Source organism: Micropterus dolomieu, linkage group LG17 (genome assembly GCF_021292245.1).
Source record: "Micropterus dolomieu isolate WLL.071019.BEF.003 ecotype Adirondacks linkage group LG17, ASM2129224v1, whole genome shotgun sequence".
NCBI classification, from domain to species: Eukaryota; Metazoa; Chordata; class Actinopteri; order Centrarchiformes; family Centrarchidae; genus Micropterus; species Micropterus dolomieu.
Window position 1 is genome coordinate 32,667,112 of NC_060166.1, and position 19,785 is coordinate 32,686,896.

The window sequence follows — 19,785 nt, forward strand, 5'->3', positions numbered from 1 at the left end:
ACACACACACACACACACACACACACACACACACACACACGTGTCCCTTTAAACGGTATTACCAATGTTGTATCATTCACTACACACACTGTTTTAATGTGGTTTGCCTAAAATCTGAACAGTCTGATAACAGAATCACTTCAAAACAATAATCAAATGGTCTTTGTTAAAAGCTACATCATAAAGTCATATTATCCAAATGTACCATAGTCATGTCATGTAAAATTAGGGATTATGTTAACCAGAGCTACAGCATGTCTGTGAGCCAAATTCTGGAAGCTTATAAAAAGGTGAAACTCAGGTTAGTGAGACCATGCTTAAACCATCCCCTGCTGCTGTGACCACACATGCATTCTCATTCTTGTCCTGTCATAGGATAAGCTGATATAAAGCCCTAAACAACAACAAACAAAATTGACATACATGCAAATTTTCTCTTTTTGCCTCTGCAAAAGATGAAACATTAGAAAATAGTGAAATAAACTGAGTTGACTTTAAATGTTTCTTAAATTTACTTAAATATCTAAAACATTACAAAACAGAATTATCAAATATAGAGGTAAAATTAAACAGCAATTATTTGCAGTTCTGTTCATCTCTGTATTGGTTTTCTTTTCTTTTCGCAACAATATACCATGCTTACTAATCACATTTGCAGATGCAATGTTTTGAAAAGCATGTGCTGAGCCTTCTCACATGGTGCAATTACGATTTTGTGGATGCACAGGCTGCTGTGCGCCAGTGTGTGAAAACGGCTGCAACAAATACGTAGCAGCTTTAACATTTCCAGAAGGTAAACTGCAGTAGAAGAGGCGGAACCAACTTCTGACAAGAAATAAAACGGTGGTTTTAAACAGTCAAATGGAAAATGGTGACAGAAAAGAAAAGTACATGGGCAATGTCCCTGATTACTGTCACATATTTAGATAAGCTTTTTCAAGGTTCATTACTCAACATCCATATGCCAATAAAGACATCAGATGAGCTTGGATAACCACTAAAGTCTGTGAATGTACAGTAAATAAGTTTGGAGTGACAATACAGAGAAAAGAACAGCAGAGGGAGAACTGCTACCATGATACAGAGAAGCAATATGAAAAGAACTGAACTCTAGTCTTCTGTGAATGTTTTTATACATTTTTGTTGTCAGCTTCCGTTTACAGACTATTTGTCTCTGGCTCTCTACAGGTTTCCAGGTTTGGTGGCGGAGTGATCTGAGTAGAGGAGGGAGGCTTGTGTTTCATTTAAATGCACTTTTGTTTTTCTACATGCAGTTACATCACAGGGAATGAGACAGAAAGCAAGAGACCAAAGTTGTGTGGATGGTGTGTATGTATGTCTGTGCGGGTGGAGGGGGTAGGTCAAATTAAGCCAGAAGGTATTTCCCTTCAAATGATCCACCCTATCCTTCATTCTCTCTCACTTTCAGCCTCTGTCGTTCTTTTGTGTTGGAACTACGCCTCTCCTTGTGTGTGTGTCAAGGTGCGTGCAAGTATGTCTGTGTGCTTTAATGTGTGTTATGTTTTTGAAGAGGACGTTCAAGTCATGTACAGGAAGCCCAGATGAGTTTCACAAAATCACATCTGCATCTCGTCATCTGCAGTCAAAAGCTCACGTGACCGCACAAACACTTAAATAAGCAACAGCAAACAAATGCAAATCAAACATTTTGTACTGAAGCACCTGAACACGTGTTTACAGACACTCACAAAAAAGAATTTTAAAGTTTTCCCACTCACTCATTGTCCCCTAATTTAATAACCTCTCTAGGCTTACAAAATTTTTGCTACCTCATGACCTGTCTCTTTTTCTTCGTTTCTGAGCTCTACTGAAAGCCCAGATGCTTTTTCATCTGGGACACGTCACTGCAGCGCAGGCATGGCACAAACTATCAAAAGCCAGGGGGAAATTCTGACGCTTCACTGAAAGGTCAGGGCATTTCAGCAAGAGAGAAAACAAGTTCTTCTGTCCTCTCAGTCCTTACATTCACTTCCTGCTGTGGAGGAGGTGAATGCACGTAATCTGGTATTTCGGGTTAAGATTTGGCTGATAGGAAGGTAAAGGAAGTGAACTTCTGCATACTTAGTACAGAAACGCACTGTATACGTCCTAGATGCTGACACAGTTTCCTCTGTGCATGCATGCCTTACCTCCTCTGGCATCCGTTTCCAGGGCTGAAGGAATGGCATTTCTTGATTCACCGGAGTCAATGGAGACACTTCGCTCCCGCTTGGATTTGGTTTTCAGCATCCCTCCAACGCTGCTCACTGATTGGCTGACAGTCTTCAGTCCAGGATTGCCAGGGGAAATCTGGTTGGTTTTGACTCCATGGCTCCCGGCACCAACGCCCTTTGGACCCAGGTGGCCAGCAGCTCCCTGCTGCTGCTGAGCCTGCTGATTTACACTGGGTATTTGGGATCGGCTGTCACCGGTGACCTGCTTGCCATGATTGGCCAGTTTATTGTCTGGGTGCATTTGACTGGCTGGTGATTGAGGTGGAGGTCTGATATGGAGAATAGCTGTGCCGGTTTGTCAATGGCACTCACATTGCTTACAGGAGACACTGATGGAGAAAAGACAAATCACGATTATCAGTATTTCAGACAAAATTCTGTACTGGGCCCTTGAGATGAAAAACAAATTCAGATTATTTTTCTACAAGGATTGATATGGGAGTAATACAAATCTGACTGCTACACAACCAGTAATTTGAAAATGTAAAATAATGCATCTTAAACTTTCAAAAATTATTATAATGAGCCTGTACAGAGTGGGTTCCAGGTTAGGCCTTTCAAGCAAACATGTCAGCCTCTTCACTCACCTCATCTCACCCAGACACTCAACTGATGCACTGCCATGCTGTTCTCCAGGACACTTCACTGACCACACATGGACCTGGGGGACACCAAGTAATATCATCAGTGGAGACAGATAGTACTGACTGTAAAGGTTGCTATCTGTCACTGTCCTCAGCCTGTGGGTCAACATCAACTTTGCAAGCAAAGACAGAAAAGAGAGGAGCTAAAAGATTGATAGGAGACCAAGGCCAAAGAGACACTGTGAGGTAACTGTTCCTTTAAGAGAAACAGAGCAAAGACTGAGTTTCAGCCGGGGGAGGGACCTGCAACTCAGAAGTAGCTCAGCAGTGTTTTAGGTCCCTCCCCCTACCCAACACTTTACAAACCACAAAAACTCCACCACACATTCCACAACACTGTCTGTAGCAATACCTGTCTCTCCCTCCCTCACTCAGAAACTCATTATCTCAATTTCACACTTTGAGTTAAAGCACAAACAGGCAAAAACCCATTACCTGCTTTTTACAGATTTTTCTTATGGTCTATTTAGGCACACCACCAAACCTCAAGAGTTTATCACCATTGTTTTTAATCTATTTTAGTGTGACCTGAGAGCCCACACAATGTGGCCTATGCCTCAGCTCTTAGATATCCACTTTACAAGCTTTACTGGTAATGTTAGGGGATAAAAACAGCCTTAAACTCAGCAGGATTCAAGAGCAACACTGTCCAGCACATGAGGCATCATTCTGAGTTCAAGTCCATAGCTGCAAGCTGAAGCACCATAGCTACCACCTGTCCATAACCCAAAGCTTCTGATTTTAACATTTACAACTGGGGTGTGTCGAAGAATTTGTGTGCAGTCTACAAACTAGTGGTACACACATTTTCTTTCTTTCTATCCCACAATAGATTCTTGTGCACAGAGCATTAAACCGTTCTTCAGTATTTGCAGGTCTCAACAAGACCGTTCCACACCTGTTGCTGGTGAACAATAGTTGGTCAAAACAGTCATCACAGCATGTTCAAAGACATCTACACAAGATCTTTGGCTGACATAATGTAGATCTCATGTAAACGTTTCCATTGGTTTCCTTTATTGGCCGATGACACAATCCCACTGATGCACACGGCATGGTCAGTCAGGTCAGCTGTCTCGCTTTAACAGAACCATCTGTACAACTCACTCACCTTGACAGGTAATGGTAAACACAATGCTGTAATTAGTCATTAACTAACACAGGCTCAAGTCAGCACAAAAAGGTGCCTTGTTTGCTGGCTGAGGACTTCATCACTCATTAACTCAAATAGGGACAGTCAGACGTCGCAACTGTTGACAAAGTGTGACTCACCTGCTTTGTGCAACACAAAGTGGAGGCAGACTAATCATATGGTGAGGCGCTGACCTTCGAGTGGACAGTTGAGAAAAGATAGGCCTATCTAAAGTGAATACCAGTCTAGTACATATCAAGGAGACTCCCAGTAATGTCTAATTGCTAACTTGTAGTGATCATCAAGTTAGCAAGGGAAAAGCCTGAAGAAGGGTCCAGTTTGGACTGTAAAAGAACTCTGAAGCAGGTACAAGTTCAAGTGAGGTCTAGTAATTATTGTGTCTCACTTGAACATTTTGTAAACCTGGAGTTATACCATTATCCTTACTCCTTGCCACGTGTATGAAGCCTATATATAAGTACTCAGAAACAAGGAACATTACAGTAATGTTAGAGCAGCTAAAGCCCTTTGTCTTGTCTCAGATTTAAAAAAGCAGCAATAGGTCTTAAACAAAGAAGGTTAATTTCTATTTGTACAGTGCTGTTTACAGGCTTCAAAAATTATTTTATCTGGATGAGTCTCAAGACCCAGTTTGTGTTGCAACATCTGGAGAAAAGTGCTTCAGTGCATTGCATGCATAAATAGTTATTTACAAAGTTTTTAGATTAGATCTGTGACATTGAAGGTCTTGCTTAAACAAATAATAATTTCAGAGTACAATTTTAAAAAAAGAAATAAATATTGTGACGGTACAAGAAATTAATTTAAGGCCTATTAATACTAAAATTCTATTCTCTACTGTAGTAATATTAGTCTTGCAAATCTTTATTTATTGAATCATGTTAGCTGGTGAAGCAGTTTCCCATACATTGATTTATTTGTGGTGACCCGCCACAATATCAACGCCGACTGCCACATATGATTTCTCTCACTGCGCTTTATGAAAGATACGGAGCTGGAAAGGGGGATCAGATGTGATCCGCCTCTGAGCCAGGAATGCTGGTAGTAACAGAGATGGAACGATTTCTGTGTGAAAAGCCACAGCCAACATACCAGTATTGTATTACATGTAACAGTGTTTTTCTACGCCACTGGTTCAGGAAAGCCGGATCGCTATGGGAAAGCACACATGGTTGAAAAAAACTGATTCATGTCATTAAAAAAAAAAAACTACAAATAGAAAAATATAGAAAATATAAGAATGCCACTTTTTAAAAGAGGTATTGTACTATGTATTGAACAGCAGTACAGATACAAGCAAAATCTGACTTGCACATTCTGCTATCAGCTCTCATTTGTTTATAAAAAAAGGCATCCACTAATCAGACACACCTTAAGTACCAAAACTAAACTTAATTGGTGTCATCTGCATTCATTACATCCTGACCTCAATACATGAACATAACAAGACAGTTAACAGCTAAGCTTGAAGAAGTGATTAGTACTTAATTATGGTGACATTTGAATGATGGAATAAAATCAAATCAACCTGGCTGCTATGCAATTAATTTGCAATAAAGTCAAGGCTGTAAAATCAGAGTTAATGCCCCTTAAGGGAGCTGTTCCCTGCTCTCCTGCTTATTCAATCCATTTCTGCCAAAGCAGGTTTTAACGGTCATTTTCAGTCTAGCTTTTGTGTTCATGTTGACAAGGTTGCAGCTCTCCATCTGGCCTCAGAGACTGTAGCTTTCCTGATCAAACAGGGTCTCCTGTAGTCCTTTTTTTAATGGTCATGCTTTTCAATGGCAAGAAAATATGTTGCTCTCATACATTTGTATCTGGATCTGTCCAAAATGCTAATTGCACTTCTTCACCTAACCACTGAAGCCCTTTAACCAATATATAAGATAGATACGAATACAGGGTAAATGACAAACATCTGACACTAAACATGAAAGTATTGACCTGAAAATGATAAGCAGCAAGAGATAATGAATGGATGGATAGGTGAGGCCTGATTAAGACCTAAGTCTCACTGTGCAAAAGAGCATGCCGACACAGTTTGGATATGTACAAACCCCAGTTTACCTTGTTACGTAAAGGGTACTGCCTCCTATGACTAATCACACATACCTGGTGTGTACAGAGACTGACTAATCAAGGCTGTGAAATTACCCATACTGACACAAGCAGCTGACCAATTACTGAGAAAAGGAAAACTTTTTAATTATCTCTGACACTGCTAAAAGCTATTTATTGCTAAAGTAGCGTGACATTTGACTCTCAGATTTAGCCAAATATACATTTCTCAGTATTTAGCATGCTAACATGCAAGCTCACTCTAGCTAGATAAGTACAGAATTAATAAAAAGATGCAGGAGTACCAAGGACCTTATTGGTTCATTGTAAGTATGAGAAAATAGTCTTGTATTATAGTTGATAGATTTAGCAGTGACCAATAATTCAGAAATTCCTATTCCTCTATTCAAGTTGTTTTATTATGTGCCAGCACTATTTCATGATTGAGGTCACCAAAGCTGGGCCTGTGAAAAAGTCCCCTGGCTTAAGTAACAACAGTGGTAGATCCAAGATTTAAGGACCAGCAGTATTTGTCCAGAACACCAGGAAATGTATGGATGAGATGCTGAATAATGCTGAACCAACTCAACAGTCCTCCAGAGAAGAAATAAAATCAGAACCAACAAAAAAAAAAAGACACACATCATGTGTTGAAAGTCTGAGAAATGTCACTGGGAAACCTCTGGGCAGCCGCAGACCAGAGCATACTATCTACCATCAAATGCCAATAACAATATATGGCCACATCTACTCCAAGGCCACATTAACAGGTGATCATGGTGTGTAGAAGAGATCAGTTACGTCCAAATTAAGCCAGTTAAATTACTGAATGCCCCCCCCAAAAAATTGAGCTTTTCCAAAACAGCCAAATACACTGCAGAGCTGTTGTCATTAATCAGAATTATTTTGTTTGTATCAAATAATATCGCAGCAGTGCAGCAGCTTGGGAATGACTGCTGGTTAACAAGATTAAATAACTGAGAACAACTATATTGTTAATTTGGCTATATTAAACCACAGTACAGGTAAACACAAAGAGCAGGAGGACATTGAATAGACATGTAATGGGCTGTCACTCAGCAGAGTCACCGGCTGTGTGTGTGTGTGTAACAGGTACTGGACTGTATTGCAGCAAGGTTAATTCGTCAGTTCTATTTGTTTAGTTCTTTTTCTGTTGTTTAACTTCTTCTGTAATCATGCATTTTAAACATTAATACAGCCAATCATACAACACAACTGTTGTCATATACCTGTTTTCATGTTGATTTTTTTCAGACGATGTCCCGGCCATGAAGTAATGATTTGGTCAACAAATGAAAAGAGGGTGAAGAAGAAGAGATTCGGACATGTCATGTTTTAAGGTTTCACGTTGGACAGTGATGTCTACCAAAACAACCTGGAAACACAAATGTGGACGCAAATCGTTTTCACGTGAAAACTGTTTTAAAATTTAGGGGGCTCAGTGTACAGAAAGTCTAGTTTGCTACTGTAGGTAAAACCTGGATGCCCTCTTCAGTTCATGTGCCAGAGGGCACAAAAGAGCTGTTCTGGTTTTCTACAGCTAGGGTAGGTGGCGTTGGAGAAACTAGCAAGTAACCAACTGAGAAAAATCCTACCCCTCCCTTCAGGCATCCCTCAAAATTGCTTATTACAGTCCTGCAACAGCCACAGATGCCAGACTTTTTTTGTCAGAGCATTTGATTTATTGATTGCAGTCGGTATGTAAAGAGAAGTTCAACAAATATAACACAAATGCATCTGAAATAAATTGCCTACCCCATCTTTAAGAAGTATTTTGCTCACAAATTAATCATCATTAATCAATGACTTGACCACGGAGATTGAGCTTACATCCCAGTTTACCAAGGCATACTGTTGTTGTGATGTTAGCTATAGTAGCAGGAGTGTAGGATTGCTTTTTGGAGCTGGTGTACTGGCTTTGGGACTCATCTCTGCATGTTTGCTATGCAGCAGCAACTGTGACGACAGTGTGCTAATCCTCAACTTAGCGAACGTTTACTTGTTCTGTCGTTGTTAGCTCTATATCATGGTATTCGATTTGCCCAGATTCGCTTACCACCCATACCCATGTATCACAGAAAATTAAACTGTATTAAACCCATTTAGATTGTCCATGACTTGACAACATTCACTGTTTTTGCACTGCATTATTCAGTGATGGCATGTGTGCACCCAGCAGCCAAAGCTGGCACACCAAGAGTAAACATGTAGCATCAAGAAAAAGAGTGTGTCAAGGGGACAAAGACAAATGGAGTTAAGTAATAATAATAATAAAGTATTTTGAAGTCATCACCTCACGAAAACATAGTTGCTAGCTTGCTGCTAACACTCTCGGTGCTCCTCCCGGACTGTCCATGAGTAGAAACTGAAGACCGGTAGAGAAATATAAAAACAAAAATATGAGGGCTGGCATTATTATGTTCATACCCTGATGTGCATTAGTTTGTGTTATTGCCTCCTTTTAAGTATGTGAGATATTTATTAAGCCTCTTAATCAAACGTGTTGCTGGAGTTTCTCCTGTTAAAGCAGATATCAGCTGGGCATTTGTTTACACAAAGTTGAGCCGTTATCCAATCAACAAATGTGTTAGAGCATAAAATGTTCTCCTTATCTGACATTTTCACAAGTTGTTTGGGAAACAAATTAAATTTAACAGTTGGACCTTTTCCAGATGCGTCACATCACTGCTCCAAACAAATCAGGGAAATAATTCAATGAGTTTTAAATTCTATAGCGCGTGGTCTTTAGGTATAATGCCAGTTCATTTAGGGCTAGGATGATAAGTACAAATACACACAAAGCAGGCCAAAACACACCCCTACATTCCTTCAGCATTAGTGGAAACAATCATCCCTGTTTTCAGTTAGGCCTGAAGGTTTGATGAATGATTTAATTTAAATTGCCAAAAAGGTATTTGCCGTTGAGTGTGGAATATACTTTTTTCCAGCTGACCATCCAGGAATGTTGTGTTCTAAGAAAATCAGAATTTGCAACTGCTGTGTGTGTGTGTGTGTGTGTGTGTGTGTGTGTGTGTGTGTGTGTGTGTGTGTGTGTGTGTGTGTGTGTGTGTGTGTGTGTGTGTGTGTGTGTGTGTACCTACGATAAGAGGTCGAGCTCCTATTTAGTCCCACTGGGTCACACAGTACTCTGTATTTTTAGAGCGTGCTGGTATTAATAGACCCAGAAAGCCCTGAGAAGTCAGGGCCAACAGAGCGAACAAAATACGAAGCCAAGTCCAAAACACAGATGCCACAGAGCAGCTCTGTGGACCAACACCAGTAAACACTGAGGCCAAAGTCTTTAACAGTACTAATGAATGAATAATGTGTATGACGCAGGAGCGCACAAAGTCACACAGAGATGCACAGTTGAGACGTTTTTGACATCAACTGGTTAACAAACTGCATTTGCACATGGCGCCAGTCGAAATGTTGCCTAGGAAAACAAGTTAAATGTTTTTGGCCATGCTGTGCTCTAACTTAGGACAAGGCCATAGCTAACACAACATGTATGACTGTTAACAAAATAAATCCTCTCTGAAGGACTATTCTAAGTTAAAGCCTGTCCTTGCGGAGTCCACCAAGTTCTTCTTCAGTTGTTGTTATCTATTATTATGGTGATCTAACGGGACAACATTCATGTCAGGTCGACCAGTGTGTGTTATCTGTCTTTTTGATAAAAGGTTCAACTTGATGGTTCAACCCTTTAACCTTGATAAAAGTTCAAGAGCATCAACAATACATGAGAGTAAAAGTATAAATAATTATAGGTTTTACTAATTAGTTCTCACCACCAAAGGCATAATTTTCACTCAACCATATCATGAATATGTTAATTTTTATGTTATAAAATATTTCCATACTTCATCTAAATGTCTAGCCGCCATCCTCCAAAATGACTGAAAATGTGCAGTACACGCGCAAACAAATATTAACAAATAATTTTCTTTTTAAATTGTTACTTGCTAGTGCATTAAACTTATAGTTTGAAACTCTGATCTTCTGTTTTGTTTTGTGTTTTTTTTACAGGTACAATCTTTTAAGAATAGATTTTGTTTATCCAAAAAAGTTTTAATGTATCTTTTTCTTTTTCAGTGTGCTACACAACTTTTGTTTGTGCCACCAAACATTCAACCTCTCTAGCTCAGGTGCTGCTTCTTAAAAACATTGGTTTATTACAACCTGCTCAAATGAAGTATTCATCACCCCTCTTCTGCTTTTGTTACACACATGTAATGTGGGCTATGTGGCTGGTGTAAGGACTCCCTTGATGTCTACACACAATGGTTTCAAACAAGCCCACAATTGTCCCCTTTACCACTTTCCTCTGAGTTATACATGCTGTATGTGACAGAGTTTCTCCTGGAATCTACTTGTGGGCCTTCTTAAATAAATGTATCTTCTCTACAATGGACTGTGAATAATTTTATGAAATAGGACATGGACAGCTTTGAAGGCTTTTTTGTTGGGACAGAGAGTCCATAAAACTATACAACGCCATTTAAAAATAACTCAACTCAGTGAGAATCATCTCAACATAGAAAAAAGATCTGCTGGTACATTTCAAACAAGGAGGAAAAACGCAAAGTCAACTTTTTTTTGCATTTCTGCTTTATTATCATAGTGACAGCTGGAGGGAGACAGGAAAGACGAGTGAGACAGAGGGAATGACATGCTGCAAAGGGCCCGGACACGGACCTGTAAGGAGGACTCAGCCTTGAAACATGGTCCACGGGTAGAGCCCCTGTCACAAAGTTGAAATTGAAGACAAACAGAATGATTTGCAAGCCATGTAATTTTAGAAATATCAACAAGGATGATGACAGGCAAGCTCTGCTAGTTTTAAATATGTTGAATCATCTATCAAGACCCTGCCAACTTTCAGTCATGGAAAACAGACTCAGACCAATGACATAAAACTGCTTCCAAGGGACAGCCATCAGTACATTTTGAATGATTATTGGTGCCAGCACCCATTAAAATACAGCCTTTAAACTCTCTCATATGAATGAAGTTTTAGATTTTGCATTCTTTTTTTGGAATCATGGACAACCAATGTGTGAAAAACATTTCCCTCATCGGACACACGATTGATTCCAAATTATCAACTGAGAAACTACCCATCTTGGAGAAATGATTTGGTGTTGATGCAGCCAGTGTGAATGTTTCTTAATCAGACTCAGTAGATTCAAAACTCATAACTTTTAAGTAGAGAGGAGACTATATTTGTAAGCTGTCCGAGGCTGTAGGCAAGGAAAGGACACAACTGGAACTTGTCCAAAAAGTCTTGCAGGAGGAAAAAAAAAAAATAAAGCATACTGCATGTTTGGCATTTTTTGGTCAGAGCACTCAAGTGGGCTTGCTAAAAGTCTTACAGGCGGGGAAACCCTGTTCATAGATTATTGACCATATTTATTTTTTGTCCTTTTTCCTCCCTCTTTTCTTAGATCACATGCTTTTCCCAAAATGCACTTTGTTTTTGTGCAGCTTGGTGTTGTAGGAATGGATTAGTCTAGAAGCATAACGAGAGGTTACTGCAGGTCAGCATCCATTTGAATAAACATCTAAAAATTTGAAGGATTCAGTTGGTACAATGATCTATCATGTTAAACCTTAGATTTAAAAAAAAAAAAAAAGGTATTTGGGTAAGTTAATCTACAAAACTCTGTGATCTGAATATCTTCCCTCTCTGCACTCTCAGTTCTGAGTCTGCTCACAGTACTTGTTGGGGGTAAACTGCAGTGCATTGTGGGACAGTACACAGGTGACAGCCAACAAAAAAAAAAAAAAAAAAAAAAATAACCCAGCACACTAGGGGGGTTGTGGCAGGTTGCTGTGACAACATAACATGTCACAGGGCTGAGTAAATATAGGCTAACCAGTATGCGATGTGCAGAGAGAAGGGCCTGCAACACAGGAAAGGCCACGGGAAAAAAGGAAAACAGAGACATTTGTGAAGATCTCAAAGCATCGCTGACTTTTGATGTAACAGGCCTCACTGCGCAACGGTGACAAAAGAGATGACCTAAGATGTACCTTCCTTTTTACACCAAGGGAAAATATTATGAACCGTACAAAAAGAAAAAGGATATTTTAGCTAAAATATTAACTGATTAAATGAGGCCAGGATTTCCTCTGATTTATGTGTGCTACAATCAGGGTGGGTTGTGCACACATTTGTCTCATGTGTGTGCTGGACTGGGGGAATTTTGCAGAAGGCATGGAAATGTGGAATGGAAATCTACACAGGATTTGTTTGCTATTCCAGACAAACACTGATAAAGATCTTCGTAACATGCTGGAAATTAAGTGGTAAGACAGACTGTAGGCACCTAGTCCATGGTTTAGCCTCAGCTCGGGGACAGCGAAGTACTGGGCTCATTTTGTACAGAGGGTCAAGGGTTGTATCCTTTCCAACACATTCTGGGAAAAAAGCCAACTAGAGTAAGAAAAAGACCAAAAGCAGCCTCAGTACAGACAGAAGGCGAGCATTACGGCACAGAAGCAGTTGGAAAACGGAAGGCTGATGGACAGAAGCCATTCACTGTCAAGCTGAACAAACACCTACCAGTCTGCACAAGACAGGACGACCAGTCCATCCAATCAGATACAGTGTCTAGTTTTCCCCACAAGTCAAAGATCATGATTGAAAATGAGTAAGAATGCACTCCACACATGGTTCACACAAATTGAGGGTTTGTCAAATAAATTTTTTTCAGATTTGGTGAATTACCCAAATAGAAATGTAAGGGGCTGTTCAGGTTGGGCTAAAACAGCTGTTGTGACTTTGGAGCGATGGCTGCGTGCGGCCTTGCTCTGTAGTCTAACAGCTAGCCTATTTATTGTATAGTAAAGAATATTATAATCACCAGAAGGGATGGGTAATGATTTACAAATTGTCATTATAGAAAATCTAATAGTTTATGTAATTATTGTCTTATCTTAAAAAAATACAGTTTCCTTTGATTTTTCCGGCGCCTGGTAGTAACGAGTCACTATCAGGTGTCTGTAAAACGTGTGTATGGCACTTTCAGTTAGGCTACAGCGCTGTGAGATGGGCTGTATGCTCAGGTTGCAGCCTAATAGTGTTAAGGTCGTGCATTGTGTTCTGCTGCAGAGGAAATAGAGTTTCTGTTTACAGTATACAGAGAGCCACCACAATGTCTCGCTACCATCCTTTATCAGCATTTACCAGCTATGTACTTTGCTACTCTCTCCGGCGCTGTCACAGCGCTAAAACGAAGTGTGGAGATTACCAGCTACAAGCCAGGCTAAACCAGTGAGCTCCCAACTACAGGCAAAAAAACCTAGCATATTTCAAGTCTACAACAAATACTCACAGTAATTTGAAAGCAAAGCACCCTCACTGTACTTTTTTTTTTGTGTACATGAGTTCCTTGTGACCATCAAATAGTACTTTTGCTTGAAATGCCCATCCCTACTAACCAGATTCACCTGACTGCTCAAGCAACTCCATGCATATGTTTGATGACTAGTATTTGAATATTGGCAGTGACCTTGAATTATATAGTTAATTGTAATTAAATACAGCCAATCTCAACCTCTCGTTTGCATTTACCATTGTCCTGCTGTTCCACATCGATTTGATGTGTGACACTGACGAGCCGCTAGAAAAATATGACACGCTAGAGAGGAGCCCAGCATGCCGTACCATAGGAAAACAACGGTTTTGCCGACAACAGTGAAATACCCATGAACAGTGACCAAACTTTAGCCTAAACATATCCTGAACTGAAGGGGAGAAAGTTTTTCAGTATAGTATGTGGGAAGTTTCCTTAAATAGATGTATGCAAAAAATTTTATAAAATTGTTTTTGTACATTATAGTCTCAGTTTTCTTAGAATGGTGTATTGTACGTGAGCGTACGGAGTCCGCCTAGCTGTATAAACTTTAAACATTCATATTTATTGAGAACATTTTGTTTAATTGCCACATTTTGTTGTAACAACCACACAAAATAAAACCTACCCTACTTCTCCTGGCCGGAAATGCCTTTTGCTATGTCGTAACACATATCGTAAAATAGCGAATACTGCTGAAAAGACAGAAATCTAAGCTTTACGATAGACCCAGTGAATAAAACTGTTTTTGTTTTTTTTATTTTACTCACTGCAAACCCCCAGAGGTGGTGACAGACACAGCATCCGGATGCAGAATCAGTTACAGCCTGTTTTCTGCGCATTTGTAAAAAATGTTATTTGCAATACACATTACTTAAAAGGGAATAACGGTGTACACAGTGATAAAGCCACACAGAGCTCCATGAGACCCGCAGAAATAATAAAATACTAACTGAATTCAAACACCAGGCCGTCAAACAATCATCTACCAACTCATGAAGAGTTCAGCATTCACATACCAGGAAGTAACCAGGTGATTTTCTGCAGCACATGAATTAAAATGTTGCGCATCAATTCGCCAACAGCACTTTTATCCTTTTTTTAACCAAAAAACTGGCAAAGTCAAACTAGTATCAAACACTCTTGTACAAAACTTGGACAAACCCCGCCCCTTCACCCCGAGAGGTCCTGCACACTTTTATCACCAGAATGTGTCAGTTTCTTTGCTACAAGCATTTTAACCCTGCTAAGGATTATATGAACGGCGCTGTCAGTTGCTCTGTGCAAACACTGGGGTTTGCACAGAGCAAACACGCCCAATGGGGCCTAAAATATTTGTAAAATATGTCTGCTTCCAATCAGCTTTTGATTTCAATCATGATTTTAAGAGTAGGTGATGGAAATCTAAGTTATATTATGTTATAATGATCCAATAACACTAAATTTTTGGAACCTTATTTAAGTATTTTGACATTAAAGTGCCTTATCACTTTAAAGCACAATTTGACATGCAGTCACAGAAAGCATGAGATCTGCTACATCCTCAATAATTCTTGCGTTTATTATCTCAAACATGAGAGATGCAGTGCTTAGTTCCCACATTTTTCTTTCATAGAGCAGACTTAGCTTTACGTCGCTCATTTACTCGGTTTGTAATATTGCTATGAAGCTTTGATGATTGGTTATATCTGATCAGTGTTCAGGCCTCATGGTGAAGGAGGAACGTGGGCTCATTGGTCATCAAACCTGTGATCACAACTGCAGTTGCTTTATTATAGCTGTAAAGGTTTACTCTGATGCATTTTCCTGTTTGAGTCATCTAGTTTAACACAGCATACCAATTCATGTCTTTGCTATGCTCAAAAACAAAAAAAGTCACACAGACCCAAAAATATACTGGACATTGGGACAGTTTGGCTGATTCACCTCCCTGTAACTGTAACCATGCAGAATACACGCTGTGCTCTTTACAAAAATTGTACATTTTTCTTGTGTTCACATCAATTTTGAACACGGCATGAAGAAATATTAATATAAGAAATAATTTAAGCATCCACTGACACTCAATTTGTTACACAATACTTTCAAAGCAGAACTGCTGAACAAATGTGAACATTTGTCCTCTTCAGGTTAAATCCTGTGGTTGGTTCATATTACATTTTCACTTCTAACAAGCAATCCACAGTTTGCTTGTAAAAAGGACCAAGACCTGCATGCTCACAAGGTCTGAGTGTGGTTATCTGGTGCACACCTGAGTTCAAATGGCATTGTTCTCACTTGACCTAACAAACTTAAGTTAAAGAGCCTCAACACATTGTTCTGACTATGCCTGGCATAAGAGTGCCTAAATATATGAATGTAATTTCAAAGGTTGAGGAGCAGCAGCAGTGTGGATAGAGTACATTTGTCTACAAAGACCGTATGCAAAAATATGCAAAAGACAAGGACACAGATAGGTAAAGAACCACAACAGACGCTGTAACATTAATGTGAACCATACTATAAGATTGATAAAAATGCTTAGCCTAATTGCTTTCTATTTAGGGATTAGACTGGGACCTTCACTAGGCCTATAGAGTCCAGTACTTAAGCATCTTAGTATATTCTGTCGTGTGGAAATGTTCTCAGTATCACATTATTCTTTCATAGCTCACCTTTGCAATGCTCCCTGTAACTCACCCCAAAGTTCTCAGATCACCTAACCAGATAAGAAACACTTTGTCAGCAGCTCACCAAATCTGTCTCTGCTTGCACTGGAGCAGTCTGTGTGGACATGCAGTGGCTCAACAACAAACAAAAGAGGCAGGGACTTACTGTACAATTACAGATACGTTAGCCTTGTTTTTGTTACAGGAAGACTGTTTCATCATCACCTGTTCATTATTCAAGGTAAATGTACACAATTGCTTACTAAAATATCTATGGAGTTTGTGAAATAAAAACAAAAAAATATCTGGTCTATTAAGTCCAAGCACTCTAGATTGTCACTGTAATTGTCTCACAAAGTGTCCATTATCATCTACTGCATCCTCACTTAGAGGAACACAAACCAAAAACAAAAGCACAAAATAAAACAGGCTTTCATGAAGGCCTACAGGTAGGCAGCAGACTGACCTTAGAAAAAAGTCAGTAAAGGAAAAGATGCTCTTAACTAATAGATATTTAATTTCCAGTGGAAAGTAACGCACAGTGTACTGTGGCTCTGAAAGACAATTCGGATCAAGTTGCAAACTCTGTTAGGTGCTATATATAGCTCACCAGGATATTGTAGATACACAAACAGCATGAAGTGCCTGTGTGCACACACACACACACACAGACAGGGAAAGAGAAAAGCTGTAGTATCTCACTCCCTGAGCATGTTTAAGTGCAGCAATATCACACCATATTCAACAGGCTGAACTAGCAGGGTCATAGGTCAGTATAAGTTTACTCGACTGAGACCACACACACACACACACTCACACATAGAGAGAAATTAGTGCATGGGACAGAACACCCATTTACACAGGCCATATGACTGCATTTAGCTTTAGATTATAATGTGGTACGAACTATTACAACATTTTAATTGCGACAACTTTAACCAACTTAACGTTTAAGTTGTCAGGAATAAATTCAGCTTGACGTGCACCTACACAGAAAACTTGTCTGTGTGTAACTGAGTCACAGCGGGGCAGGAAGCGCCTCTTAAAATTAAAGTATTTTGTACAACACAGAAATCTTTTTTTCTACATTAAAAAGGTAGCGTTGACCACGGTGAACAGTTCAGTGGCAGACGGTGTTAAGCAGCAGCAGTATTAGCTGCATGTTGGTCTCTACACTGAGTCTGTTTTGAAGTGACAGGTATCGTTACGCAGTCTGTCACCTACTGAACACAGTTTAGCCGCTTAGCACAAAACCAATCAAATGCTGCTTTGGCTGCGTCTGTCAGATTAGCTTACTGACAAGCTAATATTAGTAATTTAAAACATCTGGACTGAGGTGTGCTTATCGGCAGACTGAGAACGCGAAAACACAAAGTTGAGCAAGCACCGCATTCTTGTTAGGAGGATTTAAGGACACATGCCCCTGGTGTGAACCCCAGCGCTCATGAGTGGAGACTTGCTGCGCCAGCCAGGTCCGCGGGCTAACTTAGCATGCTAATTCATGTCTTCGCTAGGCTACTTGCTTGTAAACTGTCGTTGCCGTAGCACACATCTGCAAGCGAACCTATGCTAGCTAACGGGATTTGAACTTTGTTATTGGCTTGCTAGCGAGCCCGGAGACTTCGTAAAAAGAAGAGAAAGTTACGCGAGTCCACGCATAAGGAAGACGGCTCCGAAATATCGGAACAGCTAGCATGCTTAGGCAGTGACAGTGTTTTGAAATGCTGTGTACTGTACCTGGTGTTTGAGATCAGAAGAGGCCGATGTCAGGACTGACGGCCAGTCGACATTCCCCGGAGTGGCCGCTGCCGCCGCCACCGCTTGCTCCGTTCGCCGTACCACTGCGCAAGATGATCCCGATGTTTGATAAGAAAGGAGCTGGTGCAGTTTGACGGAGGTTTAGAGGGTGATAAATAACACGGCGTGTCTAGGTTGAAGTTTCGGTTGAAATCAGAAGACGCGTCACCTTGCAGCGGTTCATGACTCCCACTATTCAAGATGTAGAAGGGCAGGACGTTGCATTTCTCAGCGAGTCCATATCACTCCCAGCCGCTGACAATAATTAGTGTGGCCACACGGGCATCCGTATGTCACTGTACTGATATGTCATGCTGGACTTTTGTGCTGGTTGAGAGTCGGATGTTTTTTTTTCATTCTCTTCAAAATAATCATAGTTGTTTAATTTCTGATGATGGTGATGTCAACACCCTGAAATTATTATTTTTTTCTTGCAGACCTAAAAACGCACTGTGGGTTCCATTTCCCGAAACGTGGGAGAATCAATCAATCAAACAGCGGATAGTGCGTCATTTTTTTCCATCTGATTAGGCCTATCTGATCCAGCAAATCACCTTTTCCATCTCAGATCACATTTCTAATGGAGACCACCCTGCGGTAGAGGACAGTGTGATTTTGAAGTAGAAATAAATCAGAAACACTGTAAACTGAGCTCAGACACTTCAGGTTTGGGGGAACCATTATAAAGTTACTCAGAGTGAAGATCCAGTTGTTGCACTGTTTGCTCTTTTTTCAGTTGAATACTCCCTCTGGTGGTATGGGTAGCAGAAGTAGGCTTGGCAACATACCCTCAAGTGAACTTGGGATTAAAGCATTTCTTGCAAAAATACAGATTGTGTTTTTAAATTGAGATGGGAGATCAAGTAATGTTTCATACAATGTGTTAAATATGAAAGGCTGACACAGTAGGCTACATGTGTTTACTGCAGCAATTCCTGGTTTCACAATTATAGGCCTACAGTTAAAACGTACAGTAGGCTATATCTAGGAGCAGCATAAGACAGTTATACCTTCCAGGTACTGGCTACTACAGTAATTGCCATAATCATGGGAACATGAGAGACATTGCTTAGGAGGAGAGCACATCTTATATTCTTTCATTGTCCAGATACAAGGATTTGCACCTGCAACAGCTGCTTCTCTAACCTCTAGGGTGTAGTTTCTAGACCACCCACATTACAGGGATTTTGTTCTCTTTTTTTGCTGAAAGTATGAATAAGACACCTTACTTACCAGTTGAATATTAGAGAAGGAACCATACAGTAAAAGGCTAAATCTACGAGGAGGCAGATGCAATTATTTCTAATGAGAAGGAGATAAATAAAACACATCTGCAGTGGCAATGGGTCAGAATGGAGCAGTGAAAATAATCATAAACCACATAGGTGGCCTGCTGCAACTCCCTGACCTGCAGACGTGGAGTGAGAGCAGGCAGACTGGTCAATGTCGTACTGGAGACCGACCACCTTCTTCATGACCTTCTCCTTCCAGACGAGACAGAAAGGACTCGCATTAATCAGCCGAGGAAGTGCCATCACACCTGTTGGCATCAGACTTTTTTAATCACTGAGTAATTAAATAGCTTGAGATTTTAATTATGCCATTGAGTAGAGATCTGCACTCTACATTGCGCTGTTGTTATATGCCAAATTAGAATGGAGATCAGACATGTTTTAGGATGAAAGCTTTTTTTTCTTCCTGTTTAAATAACTAAATTAAATGTATACTCATATGATTATTGCATCTAATTATTGTTTTTCTCATTGTTCTTTTCCCAATTTGACTTGTGTATGCAATTGTGTAGACACACTAATTGCCAAACAAAGAGTGTTGTTTTAATCAAAGGGACAAATACTCTGCTGCAAATTG

At 40.0% G+C, this 19,785-nt stretch overlaps 1 protein-coding gene across 2 annotated transcripts in view; it reads right to left on the reverse strand.

Annotated features, from left to right (window-relative positions):
- The window catches only part of bcl9l (bcl9 like), a 26,224-nt gene extending 8,027 nt beyond the window's left edge, over positions 1-18,197 (reverse strand). For both annotated transcript variants that reach the window (XM_046074447.1, XM_046074446.1), the window contains exons 1-3: positions 17,857-18,197; positions 2,822-2,895; positions 2,151-2,563 (exon numbers count right to left, since the gene is read on the reverse strand). In XM_046074447.1, coding sequence (XP_045930403.1) covers positions 2,151-2,475 — 325 coding nt within the window. In that variant the 5' untranslated portion in view covers positions 2,476-2,563; positions 2,822-2,895; positions 17,857-18,197. The remainder of the gene's footprint in view (positions 1-2,150; positions 2,564-2,821; positions 2,896-17,856) is intronic.
- Positions 18,198-19,785: the final 1,588 nt, after the last annotated feature.